Here is an 18,624-nt window from a genome sequence, read left to right on the forward strand (position 1 = left end):
GAGCTTTTTTCTTTGATACTTTATAACCCTTATCAGCTAAGAAGTTTAAAAGTTCTTTAGTGGCTTCCTGACATTTCTTTTGAATGGAGGCACATAAAAGTATGCATCTATATATTGTATGACAGTCAGAGATGTTTTATCTCTGATCTCTGTTAAATCCTTAGCTAGGGTTTGGCCAAACAAATGAGGGCTATCTCTGAACCCTTGGGGCAGTACCGTCCAACTTAGTTGAGATCCGTCCAACTTAGTTGAGATCCGCTATCTGGTTCCTCAAAGGCAAACAGATATTGTGATTAGGAGTCTAAGTGTATACAGAAAAAGGCATCCTTTAAGTCTTACACAGTAAACCATGAAGCAGCTGCTGGAATCTCAGATAACAGAGTGTATAGATTAGGAACCATAGGGTGGAGAGGAACAACTGCTTCGTTAATTATTCTCAGGTCCTGAACTAGTCCCATTCCCCATTGGGTTTCTGAATTCCTAAAATGGGTGTGTTACATGGGCTGTTGCAGGGCACTAAAAGTTTCTGTCTTTTGAGATTCTGAATGATCTTCAATAAGCCCTTTTTTGCCTCTGGGCTTAGGGGATATTGTCTCTGATGTGGAAAGACAGAAGGATCTTTTAAGACTATTTTGATTAGAACTGCACTTTTTGCCCGTCCAATTTTGCCTTCAGTAGCCCACACTTCAGGGTTTATATTCCATTCTAATAAAGGCAAACATAATGGCCCTCACGGTCCCAAATTCATTGTAATGGATGTCTGAAGTTTTGAAAGTAAGTCTCTTCCTAATAAAGGAGTAGGACATTCCAGGACTATCAGAAATGCATGAGAAAACATCATCCAGTCCCACTCACAACTCAGTGGGGGAGTAAACTTTCTGGTAATAGGCCGTCCAGACTCTCCTTGTACTGTTATAGTATTAGAGGAAAGAGGTCCGGGGTAAGAGGTGAGCACAGAATAAATGGCACCAGTATCTAAGAGGAAGTTGACCTCTTCGCTCCCTACGGAGAAACATACGTGATAGGAGTTACGTGAGGGAGCCAGAATTGAGCCTGGGCCCATCAGGCCTGTGTGGAGGAGTCTGGCCTCTAGGACCTTCACCCCTCAGGACAGTTGCTCTTCCAGTGATTGCCTTGACATTTAGGGCAGGGCCTTTGCAGTGGTCACTTGGCTACTGGGCAATCCCATTTGAAATGTCCTTCCTCTCCACAATGGAAACAAGTCCCTTTTGTGGATTGAGGAGCATTTTGTCTTCTTTCTTTTTCACCCTGGGAGCTTACTCCTCTAAGAGCAAATACCAGTGTTTCAGTCCTTTTTCTGTCTCTGAGCTCTTTCTCCTTCTTTTCCTCTTGATCTCTGTTATAAAAAACAGAAGTGGCAAGCTGTAGGATGTTATCTAAAGATTGATCAGGGCCATATGCCAATTTTTGTAACTTCCTCCGAATGTCTGGGGCTGACTGAGTGATAAATTTGTCCTTTAAAAGTAATTGGCCCTCTGTGGATTCAGGATCCACGGTGGTGTGTTTTCTTATTGCCTGAGTTTCTCCATGAAAATAGCAGGGCTTTCCTGGGGTCCCTGAATAATTTCTGAATCCTTAGAATAGTTAATGGGCTTTTGCTTGATTCTCCTGAGGGCCTCAAGGACCAATATTTGGAAACATCTAATTTTCCAAGCATCTTGCTCATCATTTGAGTTCCACTCAGGATCATTTCTGGGAACTTCCTGTGCTCCAGATGGATGATTTGGTTTGCTCCTAGTCTGTTCTGCTGGGGCAAGAGCAAGGTGTAGGTCCATCTCCAAATTCCTCAGCTGCTCTTAGGGCTGCTTCCTTCTCATTGAAAGTCAAAGTCTGATTGAGTAATAGCATAATATCTTTCCAGGTGAGGTCAAACACCTGGTATATGTTTTGAAATACCTCAATATATTTATCTGGGTGCTCCAAAAATCTCCCCAAGTCTGTTTTTATCTGCCTTAGGTCTTGAAGGGAGAAGGGAGTATGTACTTTGATTGGTCCAAATTCTCCTCCTGGCATCTCCTGGAGAGGTAATATATTTGATCTGTCTATTGGGGCAGATGCAGAGAGGCCAGGAAAAGGAGGACAGGATGTCCACTGTTGCACAACAACAGCAGATGGAGATTTTGTGGGTCCTCATGATTCTTTCTCCTCAGTAGGTGAGTCCCCAAGATTTTCTCTCTTCATGGCAGATATCATAGCTAAGTCTACTTTACATTGTTGGCATAATTTGGGGTTTTCCCTTAGGGCAAAGAAAACCTGGACATATGGCACCTCGAAACATTTCCCTTCCCTTTTGCAAAATTTATCAAGCTGTAAAATTGTATTAAAATTGATACTTCCCTCTGGTGGCCAGGTTTCTCCATCAGAGAGTTTGTATTGAGGCCAGGCCTGGCAGCAGAAGAAAATGAGGCACTTTTTCTTGAGCGTCTGTGGGTCAAATTTATCCCAATTTTTCAATATGCAGGTAAGTGGTATACCTAGCATACTGGAGAGAGAAGCTCCTATCTGAGTGAGAAGAAGAAAAAAAAAACAGGACTCGGGGGGCCCGCGCCAGAGAAAACTGTTCTCATTACGGACGTCTCCCTAAGTTTGAGCTTCCTTATGGTCCAGAAAACTCGTCTCTCACCTTGCTTTGCCAAGGGTGTTTCTGGTCCCCTTTGGCAAAGTGCTAGGGTCTCAGTTTGCCCTGTGCCAGAGACCCTGGGAGGATTCAGACTTAAGGGCCTTACTGCTTTCCTCCCTGCCACTAAAACCCACAGCAAAAGCGAATCACCCACTCTTCGTGTTGCCTTTTGCTCCATAGACTAAAGGAATCTCCTGAGGGTAAGGGATATTTACTGGTTGTAAGGCATATAGTGCTTTCTATCGGAGCGACTACCAGAAGACTTGATTCTAAAAATGCCTTCCTCTGGCAGCTTAAAGAGAACACAGCACATTCTAAACATCGGAGCGGTAATGGAAGATTTTAAAACAGACTAGTGAAAGTTACCTATGTGTATAAGGGAACCTGGACACCTTTTTACTAATTATCCCATGTCTTTCTCAGTCCAACCTGAATTGCTAGCGTTTCTGACCGGCGAAGAAAGGAGAGCATCCAGGAGGGGATGGATGCGGGGTCAGGAGTGTTACACGAAGGCAAATGTAATTGGGGCTTTCCCTCAGTGCCATTCATCTACTGATCACCCTAGATACCCCTTAGGGCTGTCGGGAGGGGGTTCAAGAGAAAGGAACCTTAGGAATACATCTGAGTGTAGCCCAGACCAGAATTCCACAGTTGTTCCAAACTCCTTTCTCCACCTCCATGCATCCAAGGCAGATCGGGATTAGGGACATCAGGATTAGGGACACTGTGTACTCACACCAATTGCTCTCCGGGCCCAGACAGAAAAGTGGGAAGCGGCTTTGGCAGAACCCAACATGCCTGCTCTGTATGGAACAGGTGATTGAGAGCTGCCTAGGTCGGGGAAACCTCTCACTCGAGTCTTGAAGAGTGGCGGCTGCACTAGTTGCATTTAAGTATTCGTCGGGTGCCCACATCACCTTCCAGAAAGAAAGAGAGAGAAAGATGCACCTCAGACAGACATGGGGAGCATGGAGAGGTGCTTACCTTGGTGTAGATCTCAGTGGGGAACCGCCAATCTGTTACCGCTGTTTACCGGTGACTGATGAGTCCTTGCTTTCCCAATGCTGAAGTATAACACCAGAGAAACACTCTGAGGCATGTTTAGAGTGAGAAGGTAGAAGCTTTATTAAAGGACAGTAGAAAAGACTTCTCCAGGGAGGAAGAAGGGGACCCAAGAGGGGGAATCCATGGAAGGGGGAGGTCTTCTCTCTTATAGCTAAGGCCTACTTTCACCTTTCCCACATTCCTGTCCTTTGTTCTGTTATCTTGCAGTGATGAAATATAGGTGGGAAGGCCCAAAGGGTGGGGGAGGGGGGTGCACAGGAGTAATCTGGGCAGGAAGGGCTTTTGGATTAGCATCTCCCTGTTTGCTGGGAGCTGCTTCATTAACATTTCCTTGGGATGGGCTCCATCTTCATCTTACTTGATATTAGATCCTATGTACCTAACTACACTAACTACCTATCTTTAAATCTGGCTTCATTATCATTTTCTGAAATAATCACTTATATTTATTTTATTGATATATTTCATTTTTAAATTAATGATAGATTTTACCACTCTCTATTGTCCTATAATGAATGGGACTTTATTTTTTCTGATAACCATTATGTACAAAGCTCAAAAACATGCTCAATACATAGTAGAAAATGAAAGAATGTGAAGAAATCAATGAAAAAATAAAAGCAAATTAAATTGATGAATTACTAATAAATTAGCATCCTGTCAGAATGCTAAGCTGAGAAGAAAATTTTGATGTGCAAAGACATTGAGCAAACTTTGGGGCAAGGACCTCTATAGAAATGAAAGTGATGTTTAAAACTCAACACGAAGGAATTACATTTTGTCAGGGACTTGAAATGTATATAATATAAATGTCAAAAACAAAGTTACCTACTTTGTAGTTTTGTCTATTTTCGATTTTTGAGTCTTCAACATAAGAGGCATTGTAGAAATATTTGTTGACGTGACATTGTCAGCAGAAAGCACTGTAAATATTTTTAAGCAGTGTTAGGGTAGAAACATTTTAATTTTTTTTTTATTTAAAAAGGTATTTTCTACATTGATTACCTTATTCTAAAACTCAGAAAAAACTAAGTGAATTCTTTTCATTTTATTTTACTTTCCTCTTTTTTAGGAAATCTAGATATTGTTGTACCTAACAGAATGTATCAAAATATTTAGTGTTGATTCAATTATTTCTTGCCTTTGAAATTGATAAATCAAGCTTTTAATTTTTCTATTTCATTGACAGAAGATCCAAGTCAGCAGTCAAAAAAGGACACATCTCAGCGAACAACATGTAATCCATTCAGCCTAAGTTTGGTTGTTTTGAAAACATTTTGTCATTTACGTGCATAAAAAATTTTGAAGTGTGACAATAAAGGAACATCTTCATTTAAATGTAACTCATCATCATTTTGATTCAGTATTAAACTTTTGTACTCCTGTCTGGTATCCAAGTTTAATGTGTGTTTTTAATTCAAAAGATATATTTATTATAGTATGGAAAATGGGGAAAAGTAAAAAGTGTGTGTGTGTATGTGTGTGTTTGTGTATGTGTGTGTATGCATTAGGGTTCTCTAGATCAACAGAACCAACCATATAAATATGATTGTAAAATGGGAATTTATTAGATTGGCTCACAGGACCAGAAGCTAAATAGTCCCACAGTGGCCATTTGCAGGCTGGAGAGCTGTGGAGGAATCAGTAGCTGCTCAGTCAAGAATCTGGAGCCTCAGAACAAAAGGGATCAATGATGTAGCCCCAGTCTGGGGACCAAATACCTGGAAACCCCCTGGAGAGTCTCACCAGAGTCCACCTGGAAAAAGGAGCTGGAGTCTGATGTCCTCAGGCAATTGCAGGAACAGTCAAGCTTGTATCTGCTGCTTCTTCCTGGTTCTTCAAACTTTTTTTCCTATAGAAATGTCTAATCTATTGAACTATGCTGCCTACACTTAGGGTGGGTCTCCACCTCAGTTTGCTGTCTCAAATGCCAATTGTTCCTAAAACACCAACAAGCCTCTTAATTTTAGGCATCTCAAAATCCAATCAACTTGAGAATTCAGATTAATCATCACTATGTATTGAAAAAGTCCCTTTTCTTATTTTCTAATGGGAATGAATTGTAACTTAAGTTACAGTAGATATAAGGAATTAAATATATTTCACACATGGAACCAACCTAGGTGCCCTTAAATAGATGAATGGATAAAGAAAATGTGGTATATATATTAGATGGAATATTACTCAGCTTTAAAGAAGAATGAAATTATGGCATTTGCTGGTATATGGATGGAGTTGGAGAATACCATGCTAAGAGAAATAAGCAATTCCAAAAAACCAAAGTCTGAATGCTTTCTCTAATATGCAGTTGCTAATTCGCAGGAAGGGTGAGGGTTTCAGGTGCTAGGGAAGAATAGGATTACTTTAGGTAGAAGAGAGTAAAGGGAGGGAGGGGATATGGGGACAGGAAGAATAGTACACTGAAATACATTATTACCTTATGTACATTTATGACTGCATGACCTATAATCACAATATGTACAATCAGAAAAATGAAAAATTATACCCCATTTATGTATGATATATCAAAGTCCACAAGGGCATTCTGTTATTAACTATTTAAAACAAATTAGAAAGATTAAAAATATATGAAATAGTTTCTTTATATTCCAGTACTTAATTATTTTAAAAATGTTAATGAGAAACGTTTCAGATAGCATATAATGTTATATATTATGGTCATTATTATTAGTGGCTGGGGAACAAGTTGATGGATTGAAACTCTTGATTTAATAAAAGTGATTAAATCAATGGATTAAATGCAAAAAGAAAAATTAAACTTTTAAGACTTCACAAAAAGGTATGGAAAGCTCAAAACTTCTAAATAACACATGTCAAAGAAGAAATGTCAAGAGAAATTGCAAAATTTTGAATTAAATACAAATGAAAACACAACTTACCAAAATATGTGGGATACAGCAAAAGCAGTACCCAGAGGAACATTTATAGCACTGAATTGATATATTTAAAAAGAACAATCTAAAATCAGTCATCTAAGTTTTCACTTAGGAGGAAACTAGCGGGGGGGGGGGGGGAGCAAACAAAATCCAAAGAAAATAATAAAAATCTGAGCAATCAAAAAATTAAACTCAGGGAATCAATTTAGAAAATAACTGAAAAAAAACAGAAAAGATCAATAAAATTCATATGTTATTACTTAAGGGGGGAAAGGGAGAAAGAACATAAATTACCAACACCATAAATGAAAAGAGGGATGTTACTAAAATAATATCTCATGAACATGAAAAGGATAATTGAGGAAAACTATGAGCAACTCTACAACAAATATACTTAGATGAAATGGACCAATTCAATGAAAGACACAGTGTGCCAAAACTCACAAAAAAAAAAAAAAAAAAAAAAGAAATAGACAATCTGCATATGTATATAGCTATTAAATTAAACCAATAATTAATAACCTTCCAAAAGAGAACACCAAGCCTGAATTAATTCACTGGTAAATTCTATTACCATTTGACAAAATCCAACCCCCGTTCATGATAATAATTCCCAGTAAACTAAGAATAGTAGAGACACTCAGGGTCACTCCAGGGGAACTGGGCTGCATAAAATAACCATACAAGAGACAGAGATACCTTTTTCTTTGGGGGTCTTGTGATGGCTCCTCTGACCTTAAGGGTCCGCAGAAAGGAGAGCAAGTGTGTGCTGACCTCTTTTATTGAGGAAAAGCCATTCAAATGAGGCAAGGGGTCAGGTTTCAGGGGGCTGAGTCTAACTTCATGATGTCTGCTGTCAGCAGCTTGACTGACATCTAGGAAGGCCACACACAAAGGGTGTTTCCATGGAACATTGTATCCCAAACAGGGCAAGGGGATAATATCACAAAGGAACAGGTGAGCATAGCTCAACCCATGGGGCTGCAGAAAGCCATACCTATGCATGAAGACACATTCTGCTACTTCCAGGATCAGGGTAGCTGTGTGGGGCCACTTTGAATGTGGCCAGATCACTGGAAGTGACTGACAGAGCCTCAACCGATCAGGGAAGGAAAATGCTGGTCATTCATCATGACGGCCCCCCACAGAGGACTTCCTAAAGATATTGATAAATAATATCCACAAAAATCCTTAGAATTAACTTCACACTTAATGGTAAGAATCTTTAAAGCTTTCCTACTAACATCAGGAACAAGGTAGACCTCTCTCCCCACTGCTTTTTATCACCATCTTGAAAGTTGTAGCTAATGCAATAATACTTGAAAAGAAACTAAAAGGCATACAGATTGGAAATAAATATTTTCTTTGCAGATGACAATCATTTGTGTAGAAAATCCAAAAGAATCAATAACAAAAAATAAAATTAACAACAAAACAAAACTCCTGAAACTGTTACTAGGCAGAGGTTCCTTGGTTTTTGTCTTCTTGAAAGAATAACTTCACTCAAGAGACATAGATAGAAAAAGCATAGACAGTTACATAGTGAAAATAAATTCCAGGGAGAACAGGGTAGGCCATCCCAAGGGAAAAAGTGGTCTTTTTTGCTTTGTGAGTTTTTATTATCTGCTTGGGATCTTCCCATTCCATGAACTATTTTTTTGGGAGTAGTTACCACAATTTCCTACCATGGCTTGGTGCCAGGAATTTTGTGGGTGCTCTAAAGTTGGAAAGTCCCTCGGGCTGGTTACACACTAATTTCTTAGTTTTAAGAAGGTAGTAATTGGCCATGAGAGGTGGTTTATTGGCAAGTTGTTTGTTTTTTTTTGTCACTCAAGATTTTTTGTTCTTCAAGATTAAGTGAGTGCTATTCTCCCTTTCTCCACCCCCCTGCTCATATCTGTCAATCTACTCTAATAGATCGAATAAGTGATTATAGAAAGGTTGCAGGATTCAAGGTCAATATAAAAAGGTCAATTGCTTTTCTACGTACTAAAAATTCACTAGAATTGAAGTTAAAAATACAATATTGTCAGGCTTGGTGGCACACACCTGTAATCCCACCAGCTCAGGAGGCAGGGGCAGGAGGGTCACAAGTTCAAAGCCAGCCTCAGCAACTTAGCAAGGTCCTAAGCAACTCAATGAGACCCTAGATAAAGTATGAAAAAGGGATGGGGATGTGGTTTAGTGGTTTTGAGCCCCTGGGTTCAATCCCTGGTAACAATATCCCCCCATCCCTGCCCCATTGTGGTGTGAACTGATCAATATAATCAATAAGTCACAGACATAGGTTCTAGATAATAGGAATAAGATAACAAGGATAAGCAACAGTAAGACATAACTTCATAGATAAGTTCATCAGGAATAAGCCTAAGTAATAGTAATAAAATCATGTAACTGTAAGACACAGGATTTAAGCCACAGGAAAAAGATATGGGACAGTAAAAGGTAACAAGTCAGTATGCCAGTATAGTTATAGATAAATATAGGCTGATAGGGGTTAATATAGACAAGGTTAATCAATATAATTGTAAACAATTGTATTAACTTGATCATGTAGACATAAGCTTATAGATATCAGTAGTAAAATGATGAGTAAATGAGATAACTGCAAGCATCAAATAAGATACTAGTACTGGGACAGTGGGAATGGAGTCACTGTCGCTATACAAACAAAAAGGTGTGGCCAGAGGACGCCATCTTAGCTGTTCCAAACTCCATCTTAGTTTTTCTGTTATTGCTCCTGTGAAAAGAGAACTGCATGACCCATTTCTGAGAAACAGAAATTAAAGCTGTGTTCTTAAAAAAACAAACTTTTTCTGTTCTTTGTACCCCACAGAATGTACCAAACTCAGGATATGGTGGTGTTCATGGTGAGCTACATCCTGAGTTTGAGTACATTTATAGATCTACATGACTTTAAAATAGGTTATCGTCCCTGCTCAGCTGAAACTCAGGATACGGTTGTCTAACACTTGTTTGGACTGGAGATGTGATTAAGCTAATGTCTTTTTTTTTTGTTTTGTTTTGTTTTAGCTTCTGTACCTTGCTTTCTTGCATTACACTGAGCAAAGCAACTGAGTTGTGGGCTTTTTTTTAATCCTTAAATTCCCAAGACACAAGCGAGGAAATTGCTATTCTCCCAGAGTCTCAGTCTCTACAGGTGGGAGACAGTCCCTGGTCAGGTAAATAAAGCTGTTTCTTGTTTGAATTCGAACTTAGAGTGTTTTCTGAGGCGGGCTCCCCATAATATCCCCCTAAAACAAACAAACAACAACAACCAACATAATACTATTTGTGGTAGCACCCCCACCCCCCAAAAAAGAAGTATAAATCTAACAAAAATATATACAACATCTATGTGAGAAAAACCAAAGCTTTTATTTTATTTATTTATTTATTTATTTATTTTTGGTACTGGGGATTGAACTCAGGGACATTTGACCACTGAGCCACATCCCCAGCCCTTTTTTGCATTTTATTTAGAGACAGGGTCTCACTGAGTTGCTTAGTGCCTTGCTTTTTGCTGAGGCTGGCTTTGAACTCATGATCCTCCTGCCTCAGCCTCTTGAGTTGCTGGGATTACAGGTGTGTGCCACCATGCTCCACAAACCAAAGCATTTTGATAAAAGAAATCATAAAGTAAAAATACTTATGCTACAAATGTTTTCTACATATACATATATGATGTGTTGTATGTAACCAGATTCCAGAATGAATTGGAGTCCCTGTAAAGAAAGCAAAAGGAGACAGAAGCAAGGTACAGAAACAACAGATTACATTAGGTCACTGGCATCATTACTATATTACTATTCATGGTCTCATTAGGCAAATTACAGAGTTAGTAACATTATGCAGTTTATTAATCAGTTACAAATTATGTTGCAATGTGCAATGTTAGAAGCTTAGTGTAACTTTCAAGAAAGTCCATTGTTTAAAGTTATTGTTATGTGGATAGGCTTTAGGAGCAGTGGAACTGGGTGCAACATTGTAGTTGTCTAACAAGAAAGTTCCTTTATTCCCAGGAGCTGACTATCTGAGATCAAGAGGCTGATAAGACTCTAGCACATAGCTTCCTCATGAAAGGCATTACCACAGCAGCTAGCCATTTCTGCACTTTTGCAGAAACTTTCCAGGCACGGAGTATGTATTAGTTATCTTACTAGTTCCTGGGATAAACTGCAGAATGTTTCAGCAGTGGAAAACAACATGCCTATTATTCCCTGGGAGTTTGTTCATCAGAGGAAATTCGTTGTCTTGTATATTTCCACAGCTAAAACCCTTACAGGTCTCAGCACCTAAAATACAATTTGTCTCTTTCCAAAGTCAAGGCCATGAAATTGAGCATACTCTGGGAATGTTTATATAAAAATCTCACTCTTAAATATGTATTATTTCTGTATTTTGGGGATTGATATTTAGAATTGATGTAGGAACAGAGGAGGCTGGACACCCGAGGAATTTTCGGGACTGCAGCCAGCCAGTCCAGAGTGTGGCTTGTGCCTGAAAGATTCTCTGGACAGAGATTTTGGGAATTTTTTGAACTTTATATCTAGTGTGTGTGTGGGGAGGGCGGGGGCGGTTTGGAGCTTCACATGACAAGTGCTTTTCCTTCCATCCTCTAGACCAGGCACAGGTTCCACAAGTTTACGAAGAAAACAGAGATAATATCTTTTTGTACAACAAGCTTACAGACTATTCTCTATCAATCACACCTTTTGTGTGCAAACCTGGCATTTATAAGAAAGAGGAAGCTTCACAGCAAGTGCTTTCTGCAGATATCCTGCCTGCTGATATTCTTTGTAAAGATCTTTCTGACTAGGGAAGCTTAATTATGGCAAGAGATCTTCTGGGTGGGGGTCTGTGGCCTGCTTCAGTATAGTTATATGTATGAAATAACTCTTTATAATCTTAGCAAGGGACAGCATTATCCAGCCTAGGTTAACAACGTTCAAACAACATATTTGTAAATTTGGATGCATTTCTAAAAATATATTTAGATCTGCTAGTAGTTCATGAAATTAACAGGAAATAGTTAAATAAATAAAAACAAACACTTGCTAGATAACTTTAGACAAATTATTTTTCTTTTTCTTAATTTTTCTGTTTGAGAAGGTATTAGTGATAATTATATCTTAAGGTTTTTATGATCTGAATGAGTTGATACTTGCTAACCATTTGAAATACTAAATCACACATAATAGTAAGAATATATGAAATGAATTTGAAATAATATTGACAAACCTATATTATAATTGCTTGAAAATTCATCTATCATTTTTACTTTTTCCCCCCACATTTTTGTATTGGTGCATTATAGTTGTACATATTGATAGGATTTGTTGTTACATATTTGTACATGCATTCAACATAACAATCTAATTTGACCAATATCACTCCCCAGCACTTTCCCACTCCCTCTTTACTTCCCACCCCTTGGTCCCTTTTATTTACTGATTTTCCTTTGATTTTTAGGAGAACCACCCTCACCTTTGTTTTCTTTTTTCCTCTCTAGCTTATGTATATGAGATAAAACATATGCTGCTTAACTGAGTTTGACTTACATTACTTAACATGATGGTCTCTAGTTCCACCCATTTTCCTGCAAATTTCATAATTTAATTTTTCTTTATGGTTGATTAAAACTCCATTGTGTATATATACCACATTTATTTATCCATTCATCTGTTGATGGACACCTAGTTTGGCTAGTGTGAACTGTGCTGCTATAAACATGGGTATGACTTTAATTCATTTATAAAACTGTATGACTATAATTGACTTATAAACATAAAGATGACTTTAATTTTCCAAGGTAAATACTGAAAAGTGGTATAGCTGGGTCATATGGTGGTTCCATGCTTGTATTATCTTTAACCAAAAGTTTCCTATGGACAGACTCCATGTTTGTTTACTTTTCTAACTCTAGTTTCTAGAGTTGGCTCTGACACATAATAGCTATTAAAGAAATATCTATTAAATTGGTGAGTGCCACGTCTCATAATGAAATGAGCTGTCCAGGATACGTTGACTTCCCTGTTAACATAATTATTTGGTCAAAGGATGTGATGATCACCAATCACTGATGTATTAGAAAATATGTTTAATCATAGCACTAGTGAAATTGTCTAAAATTTCTTCCAAATCTAAAATTCTATTATTCTATTTACTTGAAAGTGAGGTTTGTATTTTGTCTACTGGTCTTTTTCAATTACCTAACATGTGGCCTGGTAATTTATGTTAAAAGAATAAAGACATGAATGAAACCATCTTTTGAAGGTCTGCTACTTTTCAATAGTGTGAACAGAAGATAATTTTAATTTTAAATATTATTGGGGATACCTGTGATTGAACCCAGGGGTTCTTTACCACTAAGCTGCAACCCCAGCCCCGACCCACTTTTTAAATTTTTGAGACAGGATCTCCTTAAGTTACTTAGGGCCTCATTAAGTGGCTGAGGTTGGACTCCAACTTGGGATCCTTCTATCTGAGCTATTCCAGTTACTGGAGTTATAAGTGTTTACCACAGTGCTGGGGTATTTTTAAAAGTACTTTGCTTTTTTAGATACTTTTTAAGGCAACCAGTTACAATGTTTTCTTTTTCTTTTTTTTTAAAGAGAGAGTGAGAGAGGAGAGAGAGAGAGAGAGAGAGAGAGAGAATTTTTAATATTTATTTTTTAGTTCTCGGAGGATACAACATCTTTGTTGGTATGTGGTGCTGAGGATCAAACCCGGGCCGCACACATGCCAGGCGAGCGCGCTACCGCTTGAGCCACATCCCCAGCCCCACAATGTTTTCTTTGTGGGAAATTTATGTCCAACTGTCCCAGTGAAGCCAGAATTAGACAGGCAGTCAGTATAATTAGGTAAATGGAGTCAGGTTGGGTCAAGGAGGCCAATTTTGAGTGAGTCTGGGAAGTTGGAGACTGTCCCCTGAGGGATTGAAATGTTAATTCCTTCAGAGCCCTTCTTCCCCCCCTTATCAAGAACCTGCCCTTGCTCCTACTAGCCCAATGAGTTGCCCCTCCCTTCAGGGAACTATCAGGTTGTTTGTTAATGTGTGCAGGGCTGCTCCATCCTGCCCTTATCCCTTCAGCCCACCTGCTGGGCCATCCCACCAAGCTCTTGGGCCTAGTCGCATAAGCAGAAAGGAGAAAGATAAGGAGGAAAAGGCAGGAGAACAAAGGAAGGCTAGGACATAGGGAAAGGGCAGAACACCTCACCTCTTGGGATACCAGGATACCAGCTATGGCCCCCTTCTCCATCCTGGGAGAAGGCTAAATTACCTCTTTTTAAATAAACCCTGCTTCATATGCTTGCCTCTACATGCTTCTCTAATGTTCAAACTTCAACATGTGGGGAAGCAGGACTCACCGATAACTGGAGGTATCACCAGTGATATTTAATATTACCTTAATGTTGTTGAGTACAATATATGCATACCCAAAAACCAATGCATACTTTTATTTCACCCCTAGTATTTAAACTCTTCAGAGCAATTTTTTTTTTTTTTTTTTTTTTTTTTTTTTGGAGCAAAATGTTTGAACTAGACCAGGCCACTGCCAAGATTCTAGCTATTTTTATCTGAAATAAAGGAAACAAACAAAAAGTGAGTTCTTTCCTTCTATGAATGGGACAGTCAGTGGCAGAAGATGAATACTGATATCCCATCCTCAATGGTATTGATGAGAGAACAGAAATATTCTCATTTAATGAGAGTTTTATAATCACTACTTCATCCTCAATCCTGAACTTTCAATTCTTCTATTTGTTTTGTAATTTCCCATAAAGAAGAGAGAAAAATCTCAAGGAAGAAGTCAGGCTTAAAGAGGATATTCTGTCCATAATAAGAATAAATAAATAAAAAGAGCACGCTACACCAAACTCCCAATTCAACAGTTAAAGATGAAAAGAAATTCATTTTTATCAGTAACATAGAAAGAATGGCCACTTCCCCTTGCACAATTACAAAGTCCCTTGAACATGTTAATTATCAGCAACTGGCATTTATCATATCAAGTGGTAGTTGGTCAATGAAAGATGACACATCATTCTGGGTCAGAAATCAACTCAGGATAATAATTTGCTGCATTGCCTTGTGAAAAGCCTCAAATCATTTCACTCAAGTATCCCTTCGATTAGTTCGCAGACATGTATTTTAAGCTTTGTCTGTCGCAGGGCTCTGGCTTTCCTGTCCCACCTCTTTTTTCCTCCTTAATGCTCTTCCAGGTTCTGTTCTCCTGCTTTCTGAGTAAGACTTGCTTGCGCAGCCCGGTAGATTGGCAGGTCACAGGGGCGGGCTGGCGCCTGCGCACTGTCCTATCTGCGTCGGGTGAAATATGGAGGCCACCAGGCCCTTCGCCTCCGGGTGGTGCGATCAGTCTTTCCCCCTGGCGCTAGGGGGCGTTTTGAAGCTGTGGCTCTGCGAGCTGTGGCTTCTCCTGTTGGGTTCCGGTTTGAACGCGTACTTTTTGCCGCACGAAGAGGACGTAGACTTCATCAATGAGTACGTGACTCTCCACAATGACCTCCGGGGCAACGTTTACCCCAGAGGGTCTAACCTGCGCTTCATGGTGAGACTCCTGGGCGGTTTCCCAACCTCCCGGCGCTCTAGTCACCACGCACCCCTCCGCCTCCGGAAGTCTGGGCCACTGCCCTGAGGCTTTGGATTCCTGAGAACCACACTTACACCTTAGGTTTCAAACATAATGTGTAAAATCAGTGGCCCTCTAAGACATGGTTATTAAGAGGATTTTGCATAGGACCGAGTCTAAGGCCAGTGTGGCACTCAGCTGAGGTGCGTATTTTAAGAGGGCACCACTTCAAGAAGATACTTAAATGTAGGAGTTTTCTTTTTTTTAATTAAAAAGTCAATCAAACTTATTGACTTATAATCAAGAAAATATCAAAATTTTAAACAGAGACAAGGATCCTTGGAACTGAACTATAGAGAAGCAAGTAAAGCACTCTTAGGGCCGTGCAATTGCAAGGTTAGTCTGTTTTTATTTAAAATTTTGATTTTTTTTTTTATCGTGGATGTTTTTCACATTAATTCCGACTTTAAAAAATAGGGTTTGTCTTCATTACTGAGTGTACTCTCCACGTTTTGCTCCCAAGGTCTCCTCCCACTAGTCAGCATTCCTTAGCTGCCCTGCTACCTCCCTCCCACTTTGGTCTCTCTCCACCTTTTTTTTTTTTTTTTCTATTTTCATTTAATACCTCAACTATTCTCTTGTTGCTAGGAGAATTTCATGATGGTCATTAAAAAAATGACCATAAAATCCAACAAGTAAAAGACTGTCCTCTTACTAGGCAATCAGGAGTTTATAATTTACAGTATAAATTATATTACAGCTACTACCTCCATATACATATTTTCTTCCTTCAGGAATAGTTCCTGGCCAAAAAAAAAAAAAAAAAAAAAAAAAAATGGAAATGGGACAAATAAAAGCATTTGATTTTTAAACATTTCTTACATAGCAATTGCTCTTCTAAAGGCTGTGACAAACTAAGCAAATACCAGCTATATAGAAGTGTTGTTTTCCATATGGTCACTGGCATTTTCAATCATTTGCTGAATTAATCAGAAAATGATACTTAGTTTTAATGTTAATTTTTAAAGTACAATATGGATTAGACATATTTTAGTTTTTTCTTGTTTATTTAACTTTTATATTGCCAACATTTTCTCATCAGATTATAGGTAGTTCCATTTGCTGAAGATAGTTTTGTCCAAGTCAGGTTTTTATCTTTTTAATTCAATCATAGACTTTGGAGATATTTTAGAATTTTAACTACATATTTTCTATCCTTTTGGGATCACTTCTGTTCCTTCTAAAATTGGAATTATCCTTCCTCCTGAAAATTAATAAATTCACAATACTTTTTAATTCAACTTTTCATAGGTTTTTATATCTCTAAAAATTATATTAGATATTTCAAATATAAAAAAGTAGTTTAAAGAATAATAAACCTGGAACTCACAATCTGTAATTTTACATATGAACATTTTTACAGAAATACGTATTTTGGTTATAGCTTAAGACCCCACCCTAAATTTTTTCCTGTTTCTTCTAAAAGTTGGTGTATGTTTCCCAACTATTCTAGGAAATAAATAATTAGTATAAATACTGTATTCTATCATAATAGTATGTTCTATTTAGAAGTTTTCTGTAATATGTTAGGAGATCAGATGTTTTATTTTTTATTCTCTTACTAGTTATTCTTAGCACTTTAAAATATATACCCCATTTTACAAATTCCAAAGTTTATCAGTATCACTGTCACCAGACATGGGTCAGAAGTAGGCTCTCCAAAGAGGAAAATGAAACCCCAAATCACCCTGATTGGATTCTTGACTTTTATTGCTGGAAAGAATTTCAGGATGCCTCCAAATCAAGGCACAAAGATTTATTTAAGGGCATCAAAGGTAAACACACCCCAAAGGCAGGGTGTAAGTGCCCCTTACCTTTTAGAGAAAAGATAACTGACAACTGCAGGGTTGAGTTCTCTGATTATGTATATGATTTTCCTGGGAAGAAATGTGCAGGTTCTCAGGAAACCTCCTTTGAAAACAAATGACATGACAGACATTTGATATTTGGGGTTCATTATTTTTTGGGAGGAGGGTTAAGGAGTCTAGTCATAAATCACTTTGGGGCATACTATTTTCATTTTGAACCTGGTTACATTTAAATTGTTTGTGTTTTTGTTGTACTTGATCTGTTACAAGTATATGCTGGAGGTTTTGTCCATACAATGAAAGAAACAAACATGACTGGTCATGCTCATAGATCCAGTCTTCATCTACTAAGGGTCTCTTTTCCCCCAAGAATCCACCTATGTTATTAACCTCCTTCCAATATTAAAATTTCTTATAACACTTAAATTCTGTATGTTGCTCTTCTATGTCCATGCTGTTGATGCCAAAAGGACACTTGGGTTGCTTCCACCCTTTGGATATTTTGCTTAATGTTACTGTGAATGTTAACAGACAAATATTTGCGCTAGTCCCTGCTTCTCTTCTAGGTATGCACTCAGACTAGAATTGCTGTATCATTTGGTAATCTCATATTGTTGTTTTTTTCTGTTTTCAAAGAACTAGCATTTTGTTTTCCATAGTGGCTGCCCAACTTTTGTTCTTACTGGGAATGCACAAGGATCCTAGTTTCTTCATATCTTTGTCAAGTCTTGTTATTTTCAGGTGTTTTTTATATAATAAATGTCTAATGGGTATGAAATGATAGCTCATTTTGATTTCATAATTAATGATTTTGAGCATCTTTTCATGTGCTTTTGGCTACTTGTTTTTCTTCTTTGGAGAAAGGTCTATTTACACAGAATCTCTCAGACTAATGGAATAGAATATAGGATCCAGAAACAAATCACTATACACACACACACATACACACACACACATGGACAAATGATATGCTGTTGAACTCACTTTTAAAGTTTTATTGGGGACTTTTACATTAATATTCTTAAAAGATATTCATCTCTAGTTATATTTTGTTTTAGTATCTTTGACTTTGGTATCAGGATAATGCTGTACTCATAGAATTAAGAAGTGCTTCCTCTGTTGGTGTTAAGTTATCTTTAAGTCTTTGGTAGAATTCACCAATGAAGCCATCTAGCTGAAGGACTTCCTTTATTGGCAGATTTGAATTACAGATTTAATCTCTTTACAAATTATGAATTCGTTAGATTTTGTATTTCTTCATGATTTAGTCTTGATGTATGTTTCTAAGAATCTGTCAACTTCATCTAGGTCATTCATTTAATTGACCTACATATGTTAATAGCACTAGTGGTCTTATAATACTTTTTATTTATTAAGATCAACAGTATTGTCCTCTCTTTCACTTCTGATTTTAGTTATTTGAGGATTTACATTTCCAGTTCTCCCAGTGCCATTTGTTGAAGAGGCTATCTTTTCTCCAATATATGTATTGACACTTTATTCTGGTATGAGGTAACTGTATTTTTGTGGGTTTATTTCTGTGTTTTATATTCTGCTACATT

The 18,624-nt window shown here is 37.9% G+C and overlaps 1 protein-coding gene across 1 annotated transcript in view; it reads left to right on the plus strand.

Moving 5' to 3' along the window:
* Positions 1–14,939: 14,939 nt before the first annotated feature.
* GLIPR1L2 (GLIPR1 like 2) overlaps positions 14,940–18,624 on the plus strand; it is a gene marked incomplete at both ends in the record, with an annotated part of 57,417 nt that continues 53,732 nt past the window's right edge. Inside the window, one exon of the mRNA XM_081310854.1 lies at positions 14,940–15,173. Within this exon, the coding sequence (XP_081166980.1) occupies positions 14,940–15,173 (234 nt within the window). The remainder of the gene's footprint in view (positions 15,174–18,624) is intronic.

Source organism: Spermophilus citellus (genome assembly GCF_964194105.1).
Source record: "Spermophilus citellus genome assembly, chromosome: 10".
Classification (NCBI taxonomy): domain Eukaryota; kingdom Metazoa; phylum Chordata; class Mammalia; order Rodentia; family Sciuridae; genus Spermophilus; species Spermophilus citellus.